General features: G+C 39.3%; 1 protein-coding gene across 1 annotated transcript; it reads right to left on the bottom strand.

The window, feature by feature from the left end:
* Positions 1-1,229: 1,229 nt before the first annotated feature.
* Positions 1,230-23,247, bottom strand: LOC139735636 (tudor domain-containing protein 7B-like). The gene is made up of 14 exons (XM_071646386.1): positions 23,069-23,247; positions 21,139-21,244; positions 20,395-20,491; positions 19,455-19,727; positions 18,607-18,769; positions 17,317-17,441; positions 15,535-15,671; positions 9,385-9,537; positions 7,501-7,602; positions 6,862-6,979; positions 6,028-6,180; positions 4,414-4,509; positions 3,403-3,515; positions 1,230-1,834 (listed from the first exon to the last, which is right to left on the bottom strand). The coding sequence occupies exons 1-14, from the start codon at positions 23,157-23,159 to the stop codon at positions 1,756-1,758; spliced, it is 1,806 nt and encodes a 601-aa protein (XP_071502487.1). The 5' UTR covers positions 23,160-23,247; the 3' UTR covers positions 1,230-1,755.
* Positions 23,248-23,295: the final 48 nt, after the last annotated feature.

Raw genomic sequence — 23,295 nt, 5'->3', positions numbered from 1 at the left:
TTGTACCCTCTTCCTTCCAGCCCACCCCTATCCCTCCCTTCCCCTTCCCCTCCCCTCCTCCATCCCCTCCCTCCCTCACCCTAAAACTCCCCCCCCAAAAAAAACAAAAAAAAAACCAACAAAACAAAACAAAACAAAACATGGGGGCTCCTGACAAACATATGCAATCTGCTCGTTCTCATTTCATTCTCATTGGAACTGAGCTCTACATGAGATGGGTACTAACATTTGACAGGAGGAAAAAAAAGAAGAAGAGTGAATTGTCAAACAGATCACCCTTAAGCTTTCAACTACCCAGGTTCAAAATATGTTGTAGGTTTCCATGTCTTGTGTATCCTTAGGAGTACATTGTAAATATGTGATTACGATAGCATCAGAAACTTGCCATACAAGTAGATTTAATAGGTTTTTTTGCTAGATTAACTCCGGTGACCACAGCATGCCACATCATGCTTTGTGCTGCAATCCCATAGCTGGGATATAGAGTTTTAGCTTTTCGGAGACACCTTAGGCTGCGCAGGTATACAATAACTTTGTAAGCAATCTCCCACCTACTCCTACCACCACTCATGCTATAACCTTCACTCCACAGCTAGCTGGCCACCCAAAGGGCCATGCAGCACTTTTCTGCAACAAAATTTACAGCCCACGTCAGACTGAAGCCCTTCACTGATTAACACACACATTGTGATAATCAGAAAAAAAACTCACGCCAAACAAACTTGTGTTATACCTCCCAGCATGCCTCTGTTTGGGGGTCACATGACCCTCCCGAGTTCCGTACGAGAGCATAACCATTCCCAGTATGCGTATGTATGTTCTTACAAGTGGTTTCAATCAGGAATATTGTTGTGTTTCAAATTGAGTTCCACTCATCAAACTAAATCTCTTTGTTGCGCCTAGCAGCATTATAACACTTCATTTGCCATTGATTCCAAACAACCTCAAATACGATAGAGGAAATGTTTGCGCAACATTCCGTGCCAAGCTGCTGCCCTTCGTGAATAATCTCCTACATATCACATGGCACTCTTTTATTTTGCAAATTCCCCAAGAAAGGAACTCGATATTCAGGTACAAAGCAGCAGCTAAGCCTGGTGTCTATGAAGTCAATTCTGCCACGCGACGATAGTTTTGCAGTGGTCTCTCTTTCACTCCTCGTATGCGTCCATGGAGACTTCATTTATCGTGGGAACAGACCAAAGCATTTAATGATAGCCTTGATGAATTCTTGGACCTCATAATGACGTGCCCCCTTTTTGCTCTTCCTCGCACTCCACGTTTCAGCCAAGGCCACTTGAGACCTTTTGCCAGTTGCATCCTCTCCCCACATCACTTGCCGATGCTCTGCTAGCCTACCAACATGGCAAAGTGCTGTAAAAGCCAGACATCAACACTTTGAGGCATCGTCACACGTGGGACCCATAATTGGTAACATCCCTTACAAGTAGATTGAGGATTTCTACCCTCAGTTCCATTGTTGCGGGTTAACCTCCCAACAACAATCTTTCTTGGCCTCCGATGCTCAGAATCCAATCCAAACATCTAGGTCAGTTCTCAGCTGCTTAACCATATCTCTTTCTCCTTCCTTTTTTTTTTTGTGTGTGTAACCATCTTGGTTTCCAAGCACACACAGCGTCCTTCTCAACACTCCTCACACAGTTTTTGCTCCACAGAAATATCCAAAGGCATTGCTTTTGAAAAAAATCCAGAAAACATGAATACTTCAATCTTTCAACTCCGAAAGTGGCGCCATCAAATCCAGTCACCCAGTGCACATAGGTGATTGATGTTTAGTCTGTCCTTGTAGAGTGTTAGTGACACCCGGGGTTCTCTGTACAAAAACAGGAATGAAACAAATAAAAAATAACGCAAATATAGTGCACTCCCATTATAACAAACACAGTTTTAACAAATTCTCATTGACGTGTACAACAAAGAAATAATTTTGGTTCAAAACTTATCAGCTACCATTCTATATTTTGATATAATGAAAGAAAACTGCCAGTCCATAGGACTTCACTATGACAGGAGTGCACCATCCCCGCATTCACATTAGTCCCCGCGATGTGGGGAAAGTCCCACGCTGCGGGACTTTCTCCTCAAAATCCATAATGTGAACGCTCGCTGGGACTTGTCCCCTCGTCCCCGCGAAGCAAGTCGGGTACGGGGACAAGATTTGGAGGGGAGAGTGACCTTGGGATGAAATTGATAGCGTCCAGCTGTGGTCATCATATGTGCGCATGCGCTATGCCTGGTTTCAAGTGGCAGAGCTCGCCCCAAGCCCCAAATGCCCCCACAGCTTGGGGACAGATGAGATAGCAGTGTGGACGGTCAGTCGTAAAAAAGATAAGATCTCTTGTGGTTGTCCCAGCGTCATGGGGACTAATGTGAACGCGGGGAATATTACACACAAAAGTGTTTGGCTGACGATGCACATGTACTGTTGGCACTGCAATCAAGACAGCCTACTGGACTGGAATTTGCATCGGGGGTGTATTCGTGACAACAAAATTTGGGACGATTACCCGTATTTCTGCCCATGTCAGTGAGGAAACTTGACAGAGGAGATTCTGCTGTAGTTTTTGAGGTTGCGGCAGAAATGCGCAATTCCATAATAAAGAATCAAAACTGAGTTGATGTCATATCAAGTCTATTTTCTTTTTCGCAAAGAAATTGCATATGTTAGAGGGATGGGATTGGAAAGAAATCTTGACACAGTAATGTTTGAAATATGCAGAAATAAAATACAACTGGAATGATATGAATATCTCTTAAGCTATCATAAATTATATGTGATGTGTTAGCATTAATCAAATCCTTGCCAACCTATATGCATGTAAAATTGTATGATTTTAACACAGTAAGAAAAAAAAAATAGAAGCTTAGACATATCCTTGTTTGTAAGATTCATATATTGATTCATATATTTGCATTATCTATTGAAGTTGTCTTATATTTTCCCCTCTGTTCCTTATATTCCTTCAGAGGAAAGAGTCTTTCTTCAGATTACCAAGATCCTACTGTCATTAAAGGAAGTATTATATGGAGAAAACTGGAAACAAAATTATTGCAATCAAAACTCAGTTGTCAATTCATCCAACCAAATTTGCTTGTAAAATACCTCTCTAATATCAGTAAACTTACAGAGCATTGAAAAAAAGATTTCTCTGTCTCATTATGATAGCATTGCACAAGGTGGATCATGGAGTGGCCAGTGTGCCGAGATAAGTGTGGGATGACCAGTGTGGGGTGACCAGTGTGTAGTGACTAGTGTAGGGTGACCAGTGTGGGGTGACCAGTGTGTGGTGACCAATGTGGGGTAACTAGTGTGAGGTGACTATAGTGTGGGCCGACCAATGTGGCGTGACCGTGACGGCCACAGTCAAACAACGGACTCACCTGGAGATCACCTCTGCTAGTCTCGTCTCAGCGAGGGCGGTGTTGCAAAACCGGAGCGTTGCCTTCTCGCTCTTTGCCTTCAATTCCAAGTTGTGCAGCTCGCAAGGAATTGCCTTTCAAAGAAACAGGGAAAAAAAATAGTAAGGGACATTTCATACGAGTCCTAGATGTATGTAAATTTCTATCCAAGGCAATGGTCACTTGTCATGGGATAAGGGCATCTGAATATCCTTAATTGCCAATTTAAGAAGGCCAGTGATTAGTTGCTGCTTTCTTGCAATGTTTTGTGGAAAATTTGGTAACTGACCATCTATTTAAGACATTTTCAACACCTTGTCTGATAATTCAGATCTTTTTTCCAATCCTCTGAAGGAACTACATAATTTTCTTCTCTTTTAATCTTGAAAACCAAACATACAAAATAATTGCAAAAGTTTGTTGACGTATATAAACCAGCACATCAATGCAATGATCACTATACGCGACACCACGCATATCCTTCATTCCATGAGGGTAATGCTATAACATGAAGATCAATGTCGTTCTATTTGTAAAGCAAAAATAATAAAATTAAGCTTCAGAATTCTTTTGTTTCTCTGACCGTAACAAATGACAAACAAGAAAATGAGGCCTGCAAATGCACAACAAATATCACTAATTTAATACAAAAATAAAATCAGATAAAACCAGATATTCTGTGCCAGAATGCACAAATAAAAGTTTGTTTGGATCAATCCAATCAAACACTTGCTGTCAAACACAACCTACTACAGCTGGATCCTGATAATACATGGATGGTTGGCAAAGGGTTAATTTTGGGTTATGTTCTCTGTTTGTGTCCTTTTCACAACTACTTTTACTTGACTACTTCATAAAAGACAATTTTTTAAATGACCAATTCATACATGATCACTTTAACACAAGGCTACTGTATACATGACTACTTTTGATGCATGACTATATTACACCTGACTACTTCATACATGACTACTTAATGAAGCTTTGTCATACCTGGAAAGGAAGTTGGTAGAAGCTGTGGTCCAGGGGTCGAAGGTCACTCATAGGGACAGACTCAATGTCGCCATGGTCCACCAGAAAACATGCCACCTGAAGTCATTCGGGCAAATGAAAAACAGAATTATCATTCATGTTTGCCTGTAACATACTGACAATATGAAGCTAGCCACAAAGGGAAAAAAAGAACTGTGAGAAAATGCCTGCTTTCATGTAGTGCCTATGATACTGTCACACCAAAAATTTTCATGTTCATAAAGCTTTCTTGAATTTCACAAGGAGTCAAGATTCTTGAGTGGTAGAAGGCTTTACTGTGCATCACATATTCTTTCTTGGGTATGTGACCCTGAGAGAATATGCGGTGCACCATTATTAACTCTTCATGTGCCATGGTGGAAACCACCTGTGTGCCACGTTATTCTAAAGACACCAAGGTAGTCGTCATTGAAAAAGAATTCTGTTTTTCCAATTTATGTAACTTCTACACATTTCTGTTAAGCTGCAAATAAAGTGAGCAAAATTGAAGAGGAATGCCAAGCTTTGCTTTGATATAAATTGTATGACAAATCTATTTCTAACTTCTCTTTTGAATGACCAGTTGCTACATTACTGTAAAGGCATGACATTTGCGCATAAAACTGTGACAGAAACTTAGAATTTACACGCAAATCTAGTTGGGAACACCGCTTGATAGTCAATCACCACATAGAAGGCAAGCTGTATGTGAGAGGAACAAAAGCGTGAGAAACGCTTTCATTGTACCGTAGCATTATGCGATTTATTGATCGGTTTGGGTGGCTTTGTGCATTTGAGCAGAATATGCCAAGTTGGCACACCATCGACTGAGTCGCACGTGCGAATGTGGCACATACTGTAAAGAGTTAAGCCTTCTTCCACTAACATTCTACAGCCACAGAAACCTTCAAAGAGCCAAGATATCCATGTATCATATATCTTTCTTTACAGTCGATAGAAATCATCAAAGAGCCAATATACATTGTATATCCATGTATCATATATCTTTTTTACAGGATGCATTGATATTGAGTCTCACCAGTCTGAATGGGGAAGGGGGGGGGGGGAAATAGCTCTAACTATATCCTTAATTTATGAAATCCTGTTTAGTGATTGGTCTACATGTAGGGTCAGGCGACCAAATACAATATTGCTATGATGTTGGTGATTTTGAAGACAAAACGCAGCTGGAGAAAAATCTTGTGTGCTGTGATGTAATATTCATGGTATAGTGCACTATACCTAATAATATAACAACACAGAAATGAGATAGATCAATAGCTCTTCATCAATAGTGTGTGGAATAGCAACTGGTGTCAGCCTAACAGACCACTGTGTATAATCAAGTCCACTGCAGTAAACTGATCCTCCACACATAATTTTATATTAACAACGTCACTAGACTGTTTTGAAGACTTGTTGGAAGGATATAAAATGATTACATCATGCACAGTTTCGAACCGCTAGTGAAATAATGAGTTCCTCGCTGACAGAAAAATAGTGCTTTATTCCTGCCACCCCAGAATCCATAAATTCAACTTTAGCCTCTTGGTGCATGGCATACTGGCTTGCTTCACATCATCACTGGGAGTATACCTGATCCTCTACGGCGATTACGCAGACTCTCAGCCAATCATCGCTGAGCTGGGCTGCGTAGAGACCGTTTGGCACCGGCTCCTCCTCCAGAGGCGGGCTGTAGTCAGACTGGTAGAACTCCCTCATCTCATCTTCCATCAGACACAGACGCTCCTGACGGGGGGAAAGGCGGGGAGAAAGGGTCATCAGTTGAATACATTCTCAAAGGAACTTTGTGACTTGAAGACTGGTTACCCCATCTTAGAGTAAAGATTTTGCATATTATTAAAAGGAAGTTCCCATGAACACAAACTCTCCCAAAGGGAGAGAATGGAAAAAGTGTCATCAGTTCTGGTTAATTCCTTCTACGGAACAAAGTGACAGATAAATTGATGTCACCCATGATAGAGCAAGAATAACACAACTGGTATTTAAAAAAAAAAACACCAAAAAACAATCTTTATGCAATGGACCATGCATGAGTATAAACTTTGAATACTGCTCATTTACTATAAAAGAAACAGAACATAAAAAAGTTTTAAAAAATAATAATATAATTTTCCGGTATGTGCCATGAGAACACAGGAAAAAATTTGACAAAAGATCGGTATCATTCAATGCAAAAGTTTATTATCAGAAATCATACACTCATTGTAGTAATATGCTTGCTATACACATACATACACTGTACATGTACATATTACACACGTTTTTGTCTTCTCTATTTTTTTTTTTTACCTTCTTTTGTGTGTGTGTGTGTGTGTGGGGGAGGGGGGAGACAGGGTGTTTTATAGATTCCAACATTGATGTGAAATTAAATGGTGGCTTTACTGGCCCGCAATTCTTCATTCTCACCGAGTACTCCTCGCCGACGATGATGCAGTAGAAATCCATCACGTTGATGACGTATGACACATAGACGTCCCACAACTCATCCTCAGGCAGGACCAGGGCGGGAACTGATAACTCGTCGCTGACGAGAAAAGATGACATGAGGGGGAAAAATAAAAATAAATCACTACTGTAAAAGTGGATATTTTCGGGCAAGTGATTTTTCGCACTCGGCCCTGTCAGATGATTTTCACGTTTTTAATTCTGCGGAATCAAGACATCAACCATATGGAACATACGGCAAGAAAAATATTTGCATGTTTTTATTTCTGCGGTAGTTCCTGGTTGCGCAAAAATTTCAGTTATCTTGTAACCTATGTACACAAGTATTCATGACAATCCTTTGACAAGTCTTTCACAAAATATGGCGAAAAAATAATTTTTTAGCATTTAACTTGACTTTTGACCCCATGACCCAAATCTTTCCCCACAGAATCACTGTGCAGTTTTATGTACATATATTCCAAGTTTACGTGTACCCATTACGTCATTTCTGAGGCATGGAGAAAACAGTTTAATTTCAGCATCATAGAGTGTAATTTTAGCATTTCAACCTGATCTTTGACACTTGACCTTTCAAGAGTGCAGAGTAACTGCACCCACCTTGGCACACTTGACACGTTTCGTCTTGTGCGGCCGGACGACGGCTTGTTGCTGACTTCGACGCGTAGGTTGGGGTAGAGGATCTTATCACTATGCACAAGACTGAAGAAAGGAAGAACACAGAAATGTTGAGGAACACTTTAATGTGGACGTACAAATATTCTGTACACCATGGGAAAGAATAAAAATACTGCAGTGCCCAATCAACCCTAAATTGTATCACTTTGACTGCAGATTTTTGTGAATTTTCACAAGTTAGGATTAATCATGATGAAGCACAAAAAGATATACATCACCACTGGTAAACAAGAAACAGATTAGAATGGAACATGGCTCACGAATAAAACATTTTGACTTAGGAATGAATTGTATGAAAAATGCACTTGATTATTCATGGCTACAGCAATGTTGCCTTGTTCAAGTATATGTAGTCAATATATCCATTTACTCCATTTGTCTCTATTGGCTCGCCACTATTAGATTAACAGTTTTCAGCAGTTTGTTTTCGTTTGTTTTTTTTCTACATTTAATCCATCTTATATTCCGTGCAATTGGACCTTAGAATTAATCATACTAGTGTTTCGTCCTGTGTGTTGGGGGTAAGACTGGTTTCTTTTATCATGAAATGATGATTTAATGTGGATATGAGAATTCAGTTATATGCATGCACTGAAAATTAAAGACTATATGTAATGCAGTTATTGACAGACCTATCTCGGTGCATTCATAGGCACTCATAAAGTTCCACATTTTCAAATATTTTTGTGATATATACAAGTGTAGAAGAGGGAAGAAACACACTTGGTTTAAATTCAGAAAGATGTGACTGGAGGTTAATACCCCTACTCTGCTAAAATGACTTAAAGCTAAAGGTGCTTATAATTAGTTCCTGTACCTCCCATACTTTTACAGCTGATGCTGTTTGCGACACACATACTAATTAATACAAAGAAAACACAGCTTGTGATGACTGTAAATGTTAGTGTACGAAGGACCAGTGTGCAAAAGCAAAAAGCAAAACAAAAAGCAAAACAAAACAAACACAAAAACAACAAATGAGAACTAGTGGTCGACATAACGCATAAAACAGTAACCATTGACTGGCTAGATGACTTTTGGTATGTTGTTACTATGGTTACTTGACATTTGTATCACTTGGAACAAAATTTTTCAAGACTATGATTGGTTCAATGAGCAGATATCAGAAACACATTTTGGGCCCTGGAAGCTCATAGGGGCTTGGGCAATTGGCAATTGAGTACTGAATGACCACAGAACTGAAGTCTGTTGCTATCCACTTTTCTGTTGCATAACTTATCATAGGCATCTGTTTGTCTGGTTTATCTATCCTGTTTTGCAATTTCAAGTGAAATTGGTTTCATTAGCAAGGCATGTGGTGCCAAAAATAAATGAATGGATAAATAGATGGATACATTCATAAATATTAAATAAGTACAAAAACTAAGATATATAAAGGAATAAATATATATAAAAATCATAAATATGTTTATACAAACACACACATGCATAATTCATTTATATGTATACAAATGTATTATTAATCAATAAACACAACAATGTCATAGTTTGTAAGAAGTTCCCATACAGTGAACAGGAGAGTTTTAGTTTTCTTTGCTTTCCAGTACAACATGGATACGTTCTGCTAGTGTCAAAAATAATATGAAAAACACACAGAAAAAAATAAAAAATAAAAATGGTGACTGGGCTTGGGGGAAACCACAAAAAATTCCTAGCATGCAAAGAGTGAGCTCCTGTAGCCTCCAACAAAAGTGCAGTGGAGGAAAAAAAAAATCAAAACAAAACATGACAGCATGCCCATGCCATGAATTAAAGCATAAGCAGGAATACTAGGAGTGTGTGTACTAGGAGGGCGGGGAGGGGGTTGGGGGCGGGGCAGGCATTATGCACCTATGACTGGAGGATCGTGCCGCGGCTCTCTGCCGAAGGTCGGCCGTCAAAATCGACTCTGTCTCCTCCATCTGCCGCTTCGGGTATAGGATGGAATCGTTCGACATTCTGACCACGAGAGAATGAGATGCAAGGTTATCTGAGGAAGGCGGGAAAAACACAACTCACACACACTCACACACAGTTAGTTGTTATAAGAATCACCACAAGATTGGACGATGTACAAATTCTGCCGATATCCCTCGTCAAACATTACAACATACCATGAAATTGATTCAAATTACATTTTTCATTTAAACATTACATTATACCATTCATTTCATTAAAATTGAATTTTGTTAAATCTTGCAATTATTATACCATAAAGTTTAGTGAAAGTGGGAAATTCTTTAAACATTACATCATACCATTAATCTAATTAACTTGGAATTTCTGTAAACATTCCTTCATACCATTACTTCAATTGAAAATGAATTTTCTCCTTAGTTTCTTGATTATTCAATGAGCATCCTATGGGCACTGTTCATTTGCAGCAAAAACTAAACAGAGGTGAGCTAGTCATTTAAATCACAGTATGGTTGTATCACAGCATGACTAACATGCAAATTATTCAGAACAAATCGTATGCACCACTATGTCACTGAATTGTGGTTTGTGTGTGTGTGTGTGTGTGTGTGTGTGTGTGTGTGTGTGTGTGTGTGTGTGTGTGTGTGTGTGTGTGTGTGCTGTGCAAATGCTGTGTTCTTAACACTCTTGTGCTCTGCGCCAAGAAATATTACACCTTTTTTTTCATTCTTATATATTTTTCATTTCTAGTACAGGTGGAAATTTCATCGGCATAACCTTAACTCTGCCTCTGGATATAAATACAGTGCACTCCAGTTATAACAAACACGGTAATACAACGAAATTCTGCTTGCAAGAAAAAAAAATTCCGGCCGCAGCATTACAGGTTCTTTGTTTTTTTTATTGTTTACTTGTTCGGTTATAACCAAAAACTCAATATAACAAAAGAAAACTGGCGATTGATGACTTTGTCACAATGGGAGTCTACTGTAACTTATCACATCCAAAGTAGTCCAGGCTAGAAGGCACCCAACCTTGTTTTTTGATATATACAATGTTTTTTGATGGTTTCTTGTCAATTCGAGGGTGCTGATTCCAAATCCGATTGATGCCACTCGCGTAACCTTGAGCATTTTCGGCAAAATGCAAAAATCCAAAATGGCCGCCAGATATGCTAATTCGGCCGTGATAAACACAATAATGTGCCTTATATGACCAATTATTCCACCAAACTTTATACATTTTTGTTCCTAGAGTTACTCCATCTGCATTTGCAAGAGAATTTTCATTTCACATAGGTTCATATAGTATTTAAAGGTCATTTCTTATTCAAAATGGCCGCCATTCCTATGCTTATGTGCTATATGAATGGCAAAACATATGCATGGAAATGTAGAACAAATTTACTGTATTTCCAGTCCCCTATACCTACGCTGGCATGAAGTGTTGCATGTGTATACAAATATGTTGGGTGTCACTTACAATATAGAGGGCCTTCATGTATATTTGAGCATTTAATATTCATAAACCTTACGATGTTTAACACAATTTCTTATATACTTCATTTTGTCTCAACAACGAATTCAAGTTCACTAAACGTCTCGCAAGAAATCAATATACCATCACATTCTACATGCAGGTTTAATATAGAAATGTAATACTAACACAATATAATAAGAAGTCTACATGAATGGTATTTATCAAATAATGTTGAAAATGGAGGGGAAGCTAGAAAACAAAGCTTCTAATATGCATTCCCCTAAAACCATATCAACAAAGTACAGAAAAATCCTATACAGTAAGTGCAGAGATACATGGTTGCAGACAAAAACACATCGGACATTAATGACCCAACTAAAAACCCTTTCCATCGTACATTTGTTTTTACCAGCAAGGAGTTGGGGGGGGGGGGGAGGGAGGAGTCCTGAGGCGAGTTTGAAATGGATCATAACCTCCATCACTTTGATATGATATAATGTAGAAGTACCGCCTTGATATTATCGAGCAAACTTGATTTTCTTCTTGAATTAAAACAACAAAAACTGGTGAAGGCATAAACGAAACTGTCCAAACGCAATACGGTACAAATTATTAATTAAACATCAACCAAGGAGCAATGTAAATACTCTTTCAGTTCTCTCACAGTTCCCAGGAGTTGATAATATACACTTTGACATCATGATCTCCTTCAGTCTTGTCTTAAAAATAAAACTGTCATTTTTATTGTCTTTAAAGAACCCTGCAATTGGATGTTTGGTAGCAGGCGACATCAGCCCCATATTTGAAGAATTCTCAGGCTAAAGATGCATATTAGTCCTGCAATTGCTTTAATTGCAACCACATCTGGTGATGTTCAGCACTTCCTCAGGAGTCAGAGGGCAATTTTGCCATAGAAACTAAATGAAGACATGAAGACTTGCTTGATCACCACCCGTTGAAGCCCTATGGCTTTGTTGCCAGGCCAGAGACAGTTGTAGGTAACTTGGGTGGTATCAGAGATGACATCAGACCAGCATCTGCACCAACCTGTTTTGGGGTCAAAGCTTTCAAGTTACGGGAGGGAAATCTAGGTTTGTGGGATTTCAGACGCATTGATGGCAGGTTGTTCAAGGGGGCATTTCACACTCTAAAAAAAATCCGAGTCAGAACTGACCCGGAACTGGGTCCGTTGTGGTCACACACCGTTCCGGGTCAGAAATGACAAGGAATGGGGTCAGATATGACCCCATCCAGAGTCATGATTGGATCAGGGTGATCCCATTCCGGGTCTTCATGACCAAATTCCAAGTCATCAGGTGTGTGACCCCAACGGACCCAGTTCCGGGTCAGTTTTGACCCAGATTTTTTTTAGAGTGCATGAAGCGCTTTGTCAGATCTTTTCTTTTTGACAGTTGTTATAAGCTACTAAAATCCTTGCATCTTATTGGCCGAGAGCAAATTTGTCAGACAAATTTGTCAGACAAAACGCTTCATGAAATGCCCCTATGCTATCGTGTTTAGAAGGTCAGGGTATGCGTTGACGGCACTGGTGAGGTGGTGACACTTGTCTTGTCATCCTTTCCTTCCAGCGTGAGGGAGAGTGATCGAGAGCCAGTGAAGAAGGGTGGACTTCCTTAGCCCATGCTTGGAAGGCTTGCCACAGAGGGCTACCTTGAACATAGCGTTGGCAAGATGGTTATTGAGATGGAAGGCATGGGTCTGATGATAATCTTATAAAGGTTGGGGCAAAGTCGCCAGAAGGTGAAGTACTCCTCTATTGTCTTGAGATGGGTCAGTACTCGGCTGAAGTCATCCAAGGACTTTCTATGAGACGTAAAGGCGAGATCATCTGCAAACTTCCTACGTGAAGCGAATGTTATGTCACCATGTATATGTTAAAAAGAGCTCTAGTGGAGTTAGTTTACAGCCACCATTAAGGAGGCCATCATTCAGAGTCCTAACACAGCCGGTCTGGTTACCTAGAGCAATCCTGAATCTGCAAGTGCTGAAGATTAAAGACAAGCAGTGTGAAGTTGTTATAACACTGCTTTCAGAATGAGGCAGCACTGCACAGATCTCAGAGTCTCTCTTGACATCATATACGCAAACACATTCACTTCGAAAAAAATGGTGATAAAATTCATCTACCATATACAATTCATCTGGGTTAACATGAAAAACTTCGGGGCATTGTTTTCATTTCAGAGATTTGACGACAGGAAGTGAGGTGGTCCGTTTTTTCCTTTTTCCCCTGCCTCATATTCTTTCTCGCATGAGGGGACTGAAAGGTTTGTATAATATCGCTTTTAGATAATGTAGAACAGGACAGGTAATTGGAATTTTCATTTGTGTGATCATCTAGGATTCAGCCTTTTAATTTAGTAAATGAGAGTGAATATTATACTGTCAAACATCTCAAGGCAAGTAAGTGTCAAATGTTCATATCTAATAATTCCTGATAAACAATCTTGATGTTGGCGTAAATTCAAGCTTTGGTGGATTTTTTCCAAATTCCTAGGGAAAAATTCAGATTGAGGTACGCAGCAAATTCAGATGTTTGCATCAAACAATAAAACAGCTTTTGTTACTAACAACCTTCTGATTTATAATCAGCACACAAAATGATAAACAGTGTACCTGAGTGACAGAAAAAAAGAAAATGTGTTTATTTCCATGTACACTTTGCCGTTCATATTGTGCAGGGGTATATGAGTGGCATCCATTTTGAAGTTTTGTATTAAGAAGAATATAATAAGCCTAAAAACAATAGGTTTTCTGTTTGTTTCCTTGTTTTGCTATTGGCACTCATCAGATTTGCATTGCACATGCAAAACTTGATAAAAGTGAAGGTATGTGACTAAAGATTCGTCTTCTATTTCTATGCATATTTTTTGCCATTCATATAGTACATGAGTATAGGAGTGGCGGCCATTTTGAATTGAAAATAAGCTTAAAATACTAAATGTGCCTCTCCAAATGAAAAATTTCTTGTATGTGTAAGTAGAATTACTCAAGGAACAAAAATTTAAAAAACTTTCATGGAATAATCGGTCATAAAATTGACATAACTGGGATTATCATGGCCAAATTAGCATATATGGCGGCCATTTTGGATTTTTGCATTTTGCCGAAAATGCTCAAGGTTACGCGAGTGGCATCAATCGGATTTGGAATCAGCACCCTCGAATTGACAAGAAACCATCAAAAAACATTGTATATATAAAAAAACAAGGTTAGGTGCACTTTCTATGGAGCCTAGCCTGGACTAAAGTGTCCCTTACATGAAAAAGGTGCAGTTTTTCGTTTTTTGTTTTTGTTTTTGCTTTTTTGCATAATTTACCAGCATCTGAGAGCATGTAAGCATACTATAAACCTTCCTTTCAAGTCTTCTCAAGCAGTGCTTTTATTAATTTTTAGCCTTCTTGTGACTGCAATAATGTGGTAGATTTGTATCCATAGTTAAATTTGAACAAGATTTTAACTCAAAACCACACAAAAGGATTTGAAGGCAGGTAGTAGGGTGAGGGGAAAACAAAGCACCGTGTCAAAGCACACAAACACACAAAAACAAACAAACAAACCCAAACAAGCACACAAACAAACCTGGGATTCATTCTGATTGGAACGCCATTGGAAGCAACAAACAAATAAACATAAAAATGAAAATAGATATCAGAAAATTAAACACAAGATGCAGGTAAAAAAATAAATAAATAAACAAGAAAGTGTTGCATGGTATAAGTAGAATACAAAAGTCAACAGAATTCTACACTAACATAAACATTCAATGAGTGAAGGTTTACACAGTGGACAGAGATGTTATAGAACTGTTACATACATACAACACTCAGGTGAGCTCCAATAAAAGTAAGTATGCTCGATGTGGATATGAATACCGGTATACAACAAGTATGTGAGGGATTATAATATTCATGATCTTATAAATGGGCAAGTGGATATGAGGCTATTGATGTAATTGTAATGTGCAAAGGCGGATAGTTCGGATTGTGACAGAAATACAATGCAAGACCTCGGCAACCATGTTTATTATAAAATGTGTCGGCAAAAATTATTTTTGTTGGACCATGTAAGGCATGTTAACACCACAAATTCACAGATTTATCTTAAGACGGTTCACTGTCATGTAGCACAGTAACTTTTTCTCTTCTGCTTTGACAATATATTGATTTGTATTAACATGACACAGCTATCTACCAACGCCACCTATCAGCTAAGATCCCACGGATGGAACGCCCCCTCAAACAACCCCGATGCAAACCCACATCAAATTAGCAAACTCCTGTTGCAATGTTCATGAGTGCCCCCTTCCACCATCAAAACTAAACAGTGGTTCCAATAACCCTGATTTGAGTGGCCTTATAGTATTCCATGTGCATTTTGTCTGTGCGTAATCAAAAGTCGTCATCAACCTTTTAATAAACTACCGCCAGAACCCCAACATGATCGGTCTAAATGTTTTTTTTTTTGGCATGCATTCTATGCACCCCGATTCATATTGGAAAATTCAACGACCAAACCCTCCAATTTGACGATTCTTACGGTATTTCGTCGGCTGTCCAGAGACTAAGCCGGCTCAGTCTGTCAACGAGGTCATCGTCCATTTCCTTCTTGAATTCCTCGCGGTAAAGCTTCTTTAGTCCGCTCAGCCACAGCCCCACACTCTTGTCCGCAAGCACCTGCATCGCAAAGACCATATGACACACATCAGCAGAGCGATAGATGCCCCACTTGCCCACTTGCCCACTTGCTCTGGGGGCAACTAACACTCACTCATCATAAAGGTATATGAATGGACACTGACTTTAGCTGTTTTAAGTAGTCTTCTCTTGCCAGAAATGGTATTCAGGCAGGTGGACAAAACATGTTTTGTAATACCCTGCATTAGTATAATTTTCATGGCAAATACAGTCAACCTTGCCTAAGTCCAATCCAAGAAAAATATTCATTAAATCATTATATTTGTAACATTATCTAAAATATTTTATCATCTAAAATGTTTTTTTCCATTTTCAAACATGGATGCAAATTATCTCTTGTTCTGTTTGTGATGTTGCAGTTTGCATGCACAAGGCACATCTTACTTGTAATTGTTGTCAAAGGGATTTTTGCTCAGTGGCAACAACACAAAAACACATTTCATGAGTTTGATAAACTGCTACTTTGAAGAAAAAAAAAATTAATGAAAACATATCAGTAAAAAAAAAACTCTATATTTTCTTTTTGATAAATAAAAAAAAAATACTGGAGTACATCAAAACACTAACCCAAGTTTGATGAATTTTGAGCTTGAAATTTAGTATCAAATTTAAAAACACCACCCCCTCACCTGTGTATCTTATTCTATACATTTCTGAAACTACCATTTGTTTTCTTTTACTAATTGAGAAGACACTATGGGACATCAAAAGACCAACCTGGGCCCTGTTTCATAAAGCTATTCATAAAGTTATGCATGACTTTACAACCGACTGGAATATGAGGTGCCTATACGTGTGCCCATTTTTTTTCCATACACTATAACAAAGTACGGCTGAATGTCAATATTTCTTCTACATTGGGGCAAAAATACTCTTTCAACTAAAAACTTCTGTTAAAACATATAAGAATAATCCATGAAATTCTTCCGTCGAGATGTTTTCATTGCAACTGTGACAAATTGCCCTACATCGACGTAAATGAGCACTGAATTGATCAGTATTTTGTAGTAGCCATGATAAAAAATCATGGGCGTACATTCTCGAGCAGGATTCGAACCTACGACCTCGTGATCATCGTAGGTTCGAATCCTGCTCAAGTATGTACGCCCATGATTTTTTATCATGGCTACTACAAAACACTGATCAATTCAGTGCTCATTTACGTCGATGTAAGGCAATTTGTCAATCAGTTGCAATGAAAACATCTCGACGGAAGAATTTCATGAATTTGAATAACAAAGCAGTACCCACTGCATGCTATAAGGATTAGAACCAACACTTGCTGTCGGGCGAAAGCTTGGTGGTCTAGTGGAGATGACGCCTGTTCGGTGATCAGGAGGTCGTAGGTTCGAATCCTGCTCGAGTATGTACGCCCATGATTTTTTATCATGGCTACTACAAAACACTGATCAATTCAGTGCTCATTTACGTCGATGTAGGGCAATTTGTCAATCAGTTGCAATATAAGAATAATCATTATCATCTGCAAAGTTCAACTTTAGCTTCTGAAATGAACAATGACTAGGAAACCCACTTGGCTTGCCATATTCAAGTCATTTGTAAAGTCATACCTAACTTTACAAACAGCTTTATGAAACAGGGCCCTGGTCTACAAGAGACTCACCTCATTCACCCAGCTGACCACTTTGTCATCCACAGGAGGCGGTTGGTTGGGCTGCTCTGGCGGCCCCGGGCTGGTTTTGCCATTTCTACCCTCCGTCCAGTCCACACTTTCTGTTCCGGAGGAATCTGTTTTCAAAACAGCAGTTGTTGGGTTCTTTCAAGCTGATAAATTCATGATAAGGTTGTGGTTGTTTGTAACTGGACAGTGCTATCACAGACAAGGGGGTAAAGGGTTATTTTTAGTCAGATGTCTAAACCAGGTATTAAACATACATGTAGGTGCAGATGAAACTGCACAAGAACAATGACACGTCACACAAATGCTGTAATTGGTAGGATATGCTGCACCGCACTTTCTTATGCTAATGTCATTCTTAAAGGTGCATGGTCCCGGTGTTTTAGTCAAATGCGTACGCGGGCGCACGGCGCAAGTTTCCTGTAGAGACCTTCGCTATCGACTCCTCTTTGGCGCTTATGCTTTGGCCCACTTTCCCAAGTCCGAAGAAGTCCGATTCACTGTAGTCAGTGGTCCGATCACAGTTCCGCTCATGATTCGGCTGAGGGGGATGACAGCTTCAGCAAACTTCTTTTGTGATGTCATAAGAAGCACATATGCACGCACCCTGGCATTACTACAGACTGCACGATGCGCAGAGAAGACAACAAAGGCAACGTTACTTAGCAACACCTACGCACTTTGCTCTTGATGACAGCTCAACTTCGGTAATCTTCGTATCTATGCTAACGGTGATCGGCAGTATCATCAACAGCGCCCTCTACACTACCGGGACTATGCCCCTTTAACAAGTCACAGCATACTATGAATGACTGAATTGAGCGGCAAATGCATGACTACATGTTGATCTTCTATACCTGTTTCAAGCACATGATGAGCTCATGATAAAACTACTGTACAATTCCTATCCCCTCCAAATAGAGAGTGAATAGATGCACAAATAAAAGACTGAATGAACAGATGATGAACGGATGGATGAATGATTGACTAAACTGATTGAATGAATGAAATGATGGCTGGATGGATAAACTATTAACTAACTGAACGAATGAATGGATGAATGATAGACAGAATGAATGAATGGAAAGATTGATAGATGGATGGATGAATGAATGAATAAATGAATACATAAATACTCAAAATATATCATTTCATAATCTTCAAACCTTCATAACATGAGGCCCTACAAACGTTTTTGTATATTCACTGCTTAATAGGGTTTTTTCCATTTCTAAATGTTTATTGGTATTTTCTTTTTTTCGAAATGAAGCTTACACGAGTCTGTTGCTGAATTGCTCCGCTTCATCTGCTGGGGCTTTGCTGCTGATCCCCTGTCCTCGAAGCTGTCTCCCGTGCTGTGCAGCTGACGTCGGAAGCGGGGCGGGACCTCATACGAAGACGAGTGCTGAGGATGGTGTTTTGTCTGTTGCTGAGAGTACTAAACACATGTACACACACATATACATTCAGTCGCGACTCAATGAATTTGTACCTTCAACTAGAGGAGGGTGGGATGGAGGGGGGGGGGGGAGGGTGTCGGATGTGGTCGGAATGGGTGGGGTAGTGTATAGTTGACAAGGATAGAGTACAGCAGACACAACTCACCAACACTACCCAAGACTAGACAAGACTAAGACACATGTAGGTCGGAAAAGAACTATACATATTTGAAAGTTTTGGTAAAATCCACAAGCTGTCATCACTGCATAAGAAAGCTACAAAAATGTGTGATGTCATAGTAGGGGAACAATGTATTATGAAAATAAAAAGAGCATTCCACACCTTTTTTTTTCTCACAAAAAGTATAGATTCTTGTTACTGACATATGTCAAGGGTAATATAATTCTCTGCACCTTTCAAAGGAGGTAAAAAGTCTTGATCACTTATTTTCTGAACATTGTTTTCTTACTGTGATATCACACAGTGTTGAAGTCTTCTTATCCAGCAATAACAGCACATGGTTTGAAAAAAAAAAAAATGCACAACTTTGGAACATAGCATCTGATTTTCCTTGAACTTAAGTAATATGTTATACTAATATTCTTGTGTTCCCTGAACACACATGTCTAATCTGGGCTTTATTTCCCTTCAACATTTCAAACAGCGTCTAAATGCTGCACTACCTGTGGCTTCTTTTGCTGAGGTTGAGGCTTGGTCTGCTGTGGCGGGGGCGGTTTCTTCCTCTGCGGAGGGGGTTGGTTCCACTGGTTTTGACCCCCATGTTTCTGGGGTGGCTTGGGGTGGCTCCATTGGTCCGGCCGCCTCTGCTGGAACTTTCCGTTTTGGTAGTGGTGGGGGTGCTGCTGCTGGTGCGGGTTCCCCCGGAAGTTGTGGGGAGGCGGTCGGCGTTGCCTGTTTGCTGGGGTGGAGAACCTGGGCAGTCGCGCAGGTTTTCCCTTAAAATCGGAGGGAGGGGTGCCAAAAAAAAAACATGAGTAAACTTTTCTATTTTTGCAATGATAACACAATACAATCACAAGCAATCCATCAGAATTTCAATAAGTTGTCAACTTCTATATCACTTGCTCTCTTTAGCCTGATCTGCCATGTTATTGGTACTCTGTCCATAAACGAAATGACTCAAAAAAGTTTCCCCCTTTCTACGAAAACTTCCTCTTTTATTCAGAGCATTCCTATTTATATTTACGGTCAGAACAAAATTTTGTTTAAACAAATACAGTTTTAACGAAATTTTGTTACAATACAAATTCGGGTCCCAAAATTATCATCTATTTATACCTTTATTGACATTATATGTTTGGTCATAGACCCATTGGGTTTGGGTGCTGTTTTTTTTTTTTTTAAAGTTAATGCCCATTTCAGTCGTAACTGGAGGACTTCCGTACTCTAATAACTAGCTGATTTATGCACTGGCATAGCAATGCGCCTGATTTATTGCATAACCCAATGGACGGGCATCTTTTCTTCTTATTTCAGAAGTCCCTCAGTCATGGCCAACATAAGATAGTGTTTTAAAACCGAATGAGTCCATAATGAAATTTCAAAATAATGAAAGAAAACAGCCGGTCAAAAGGACTTTGTTATAACGGTAGTTGCCTGTACCTTTTTCTTCGTTGACTTCTGCTTCTTCACCAACCGGTCGAGGTGCTCCGTTTCCTCGTTGGCAACTCCATGACATGTGATCTGGCCTGAATGATCCCTGCACAAAATGTCAAACCAAAGAGCATAGTAAGCGAAGCTACTCAAACGTTCCCAAGGTCTCTTTTATTTCCAACAGCCTCCCCTTCAATAACCTTCTTTGATATTGTACGTTGAAAAAATAGGTATTTTCATTTCTGACTCACCAGATAGCAATTTACAGCTTCAGGGCATAATTTTCCAATTTAAATTTGATTAGCAATTTCAGCTGATAAACAATATTCAAAATAGTATCCTGTACACTTCTATGGAAGGAAGCTGCTACACAAAAGTTACTTGTAGTTTGTGTAGCAGTGGTGTAAAAATGCAGAGCAAACTGCGATGCATTACCAGGTAAATTATTCTCTGCAGCTTACAGAAATAATATGTTGCATTTTATAGATATGTTGCATTTCATTCATTTTGTCTATTTATGCCATTCTTCCTTTCATATTCAGATTTGTCACTATTTATTAATCAAACAGTAACAATGGAATACTGAAATTTTACAGAATTTCTTATGTCACTATCTCCCAAAGTAGTGCAGATATGTCACAAAAAAAAAAGAATGGCTATCAATTTGCTGCCACCACGTACTTTTAAAGAGCAATGAACACTGAAAAAACAACACCATTTTTCACTGTACTGAACAAAAGCAATCCTACAAACCTTCTGATGGACACGACCTTTGGCATTGACCTCAGATAAGCCTCCAGGCTTGGGAATCCATTATCCTTGTAGGGAATATCCTGTCCGAGAAGTTCCTTGAACTCATCTACATGGAGAACAGACAGAAAATGAATGAGATCAAATATGGACATTAATAATATGAATAACATTATGTAACAGATGATTACATTTCATGCTGGGGCTCTCAACATGGGACCTCAACATACAGGTGGTTGCTACAAAGACAAGTTGACTGCAATAGCAGTATTTAATTTGACATTTTGACTCCACTCCGGAGGTCCTTGAATGAATCTAGGGAGGGGCAGAAAGAGTTTTAAAACAAATCACCCACAAACATATAGGAGGAATGAAGAATGACTTCCTTGAATCGTATCAAAATGATGAAAGCGTACATGTACATTTACACTGCAGTCTTGATCTGCAGGCACGTACACTAACAGTAATTCAATATCTACCATTGATGTCTGTCAGCCTTGACTGCTGTGCTTGCAGATACCAATACCTGAATATTTGATAATGAAATCCTAGCTCACAAAGCTCCCTGTCTTAGCTAAGGCCAGCAGCTGGTTTTTAAGGCCAGTGAAGATATTTTCTGTGCCAATAGTAAGTATTCACTGTTGAATCTATCTAGTATCATGTATGGACTCTGTCAAAAAGAAATTAAAGAGAAATTTCATCCTGGTACTCTGAACATCAATATTTATGCACGATTAATTTTTCGCACTGAGGGACTCAAAAACATATTTGCAGATTCTTGAATTCGTGCTGAGCAATTGTCAACCCATTCAAATTGTGCAGAGAAAATTGTGAAGATATTTCTGCTGGATTTGGAATTTGTGCTAGCCCAAAAGAAGTGTAAAATGCACAAAGAGTATAGATCTACAAAGTTGCTTTATATAAAAATAATGAAAATGGAAAATCAGAGAAGTACCGGTACATGATTTGTAGATCCATGAAAATTTTGGGAAAAATCAGGCACATCAAAAATAATGAATTCCTGAAAAGTTTAGAAGAAAGTACGGCAAATTGGCAACTCTGTGCAATCCAGGTGTTGAGCAGCTCTCAATTTGGTGTGAACACAAACGTTTACCAATTTTTGGCCTCGCCTCGAGCGGCCCTCCATTTACATCATCAAAGCACAGACTGCAGAAAACACATGTAAACAAATGAATCGTCGACGCCAGGGGGCATTTCATGAAGCATTTTGTCCAACAACTTTGTCGGACAAATTTGCTCTTAGCCAATCAGATGCAAGGATTTCTGTAGCTTTTAACAGTTTGTCAGACGAAATATCTGACAAAACGCTTCACTGAACAAGGCTGAATCACTGATCATATCGCAAAGCGCATTCTATGGTGATAGCTCTCTTTTCAGAGTAATTTGCGCTATTCGTGACTGTCTGCAGATAATCTAAACTCTCAGACTCTGATTCACCCCAAAATCCTTGTCATTGCACGGACTCCGAGACTGGTCACCGAGTTGCTGGTGGGTTGCCAAGTGTTTAGATGGCAACGTATAGATCTAGCCCATTCGTGACTTGCTGTCTTCAACGGTTCTCCAGGGATTCCGCAACCACACAACATATCCATGGTATACTTATAGTTTTACCATGTTTACACATGTACAGAACCATGAGAACTGCTGATCTTTTCTTCTAACTTAACTCTAACTTAGACTCTACTCACTAGTCAGAAAGACTCTCTTTCTATTCACCTACAAGCTGCTTTTTAACACTAAAATCATGAAGATCTGGGCACCTAAAAAGAGTATGCAGAGTAAAACTTTACTGTAATTTACAATGCAGCCAATGCCAATCAAATATCAATGGCTATTATGAATGAATGACAGCTCGACAGGCTAACAATCGTTAGGTTGATTCAAATAAGTTAGAGTACCTAGGTCTACTCACTGTTAAGTTTCTGTAGAGGCACTCCCCCTTTGCTTGATATAAGAACAGATCTTAAGACCTTTTCAATGAAGCTCTCTTTCTGTTCTGCCATTTTCTTGATAGCATTAGAGTCGTTTCTGCTTCAGGCTACTCGGTTTTTGGTTTATCGGTAATAGTATGCACCGTGGACTTGGTTGCTGTTGTATTGATCGAGCTCTTCACAAGCAATAGCATGAGCATATCTCCTG

The sequence above is a fragment of the Diadema antillarum genome, unplaced genomic scaffold (genome assembly GCF_040938485.1).
Source record: "Diadema antillarum isolate AM-2024a unplaced genomic scaffold, OU_Dant_1.0 seq00000589_RagTag, whole genome shotgun sequence".
Lineage (NCBI taxonomy): Eukaryota > Metazoa > Echinodermata > Echinoidea > Diadematoida > Diadematidae > Diadema > Diadema antillarum.
Note: the sequence above shows the minus strand (reverse complement) of the source record. Positions and strands in the feature narration are given on the sequence as shown.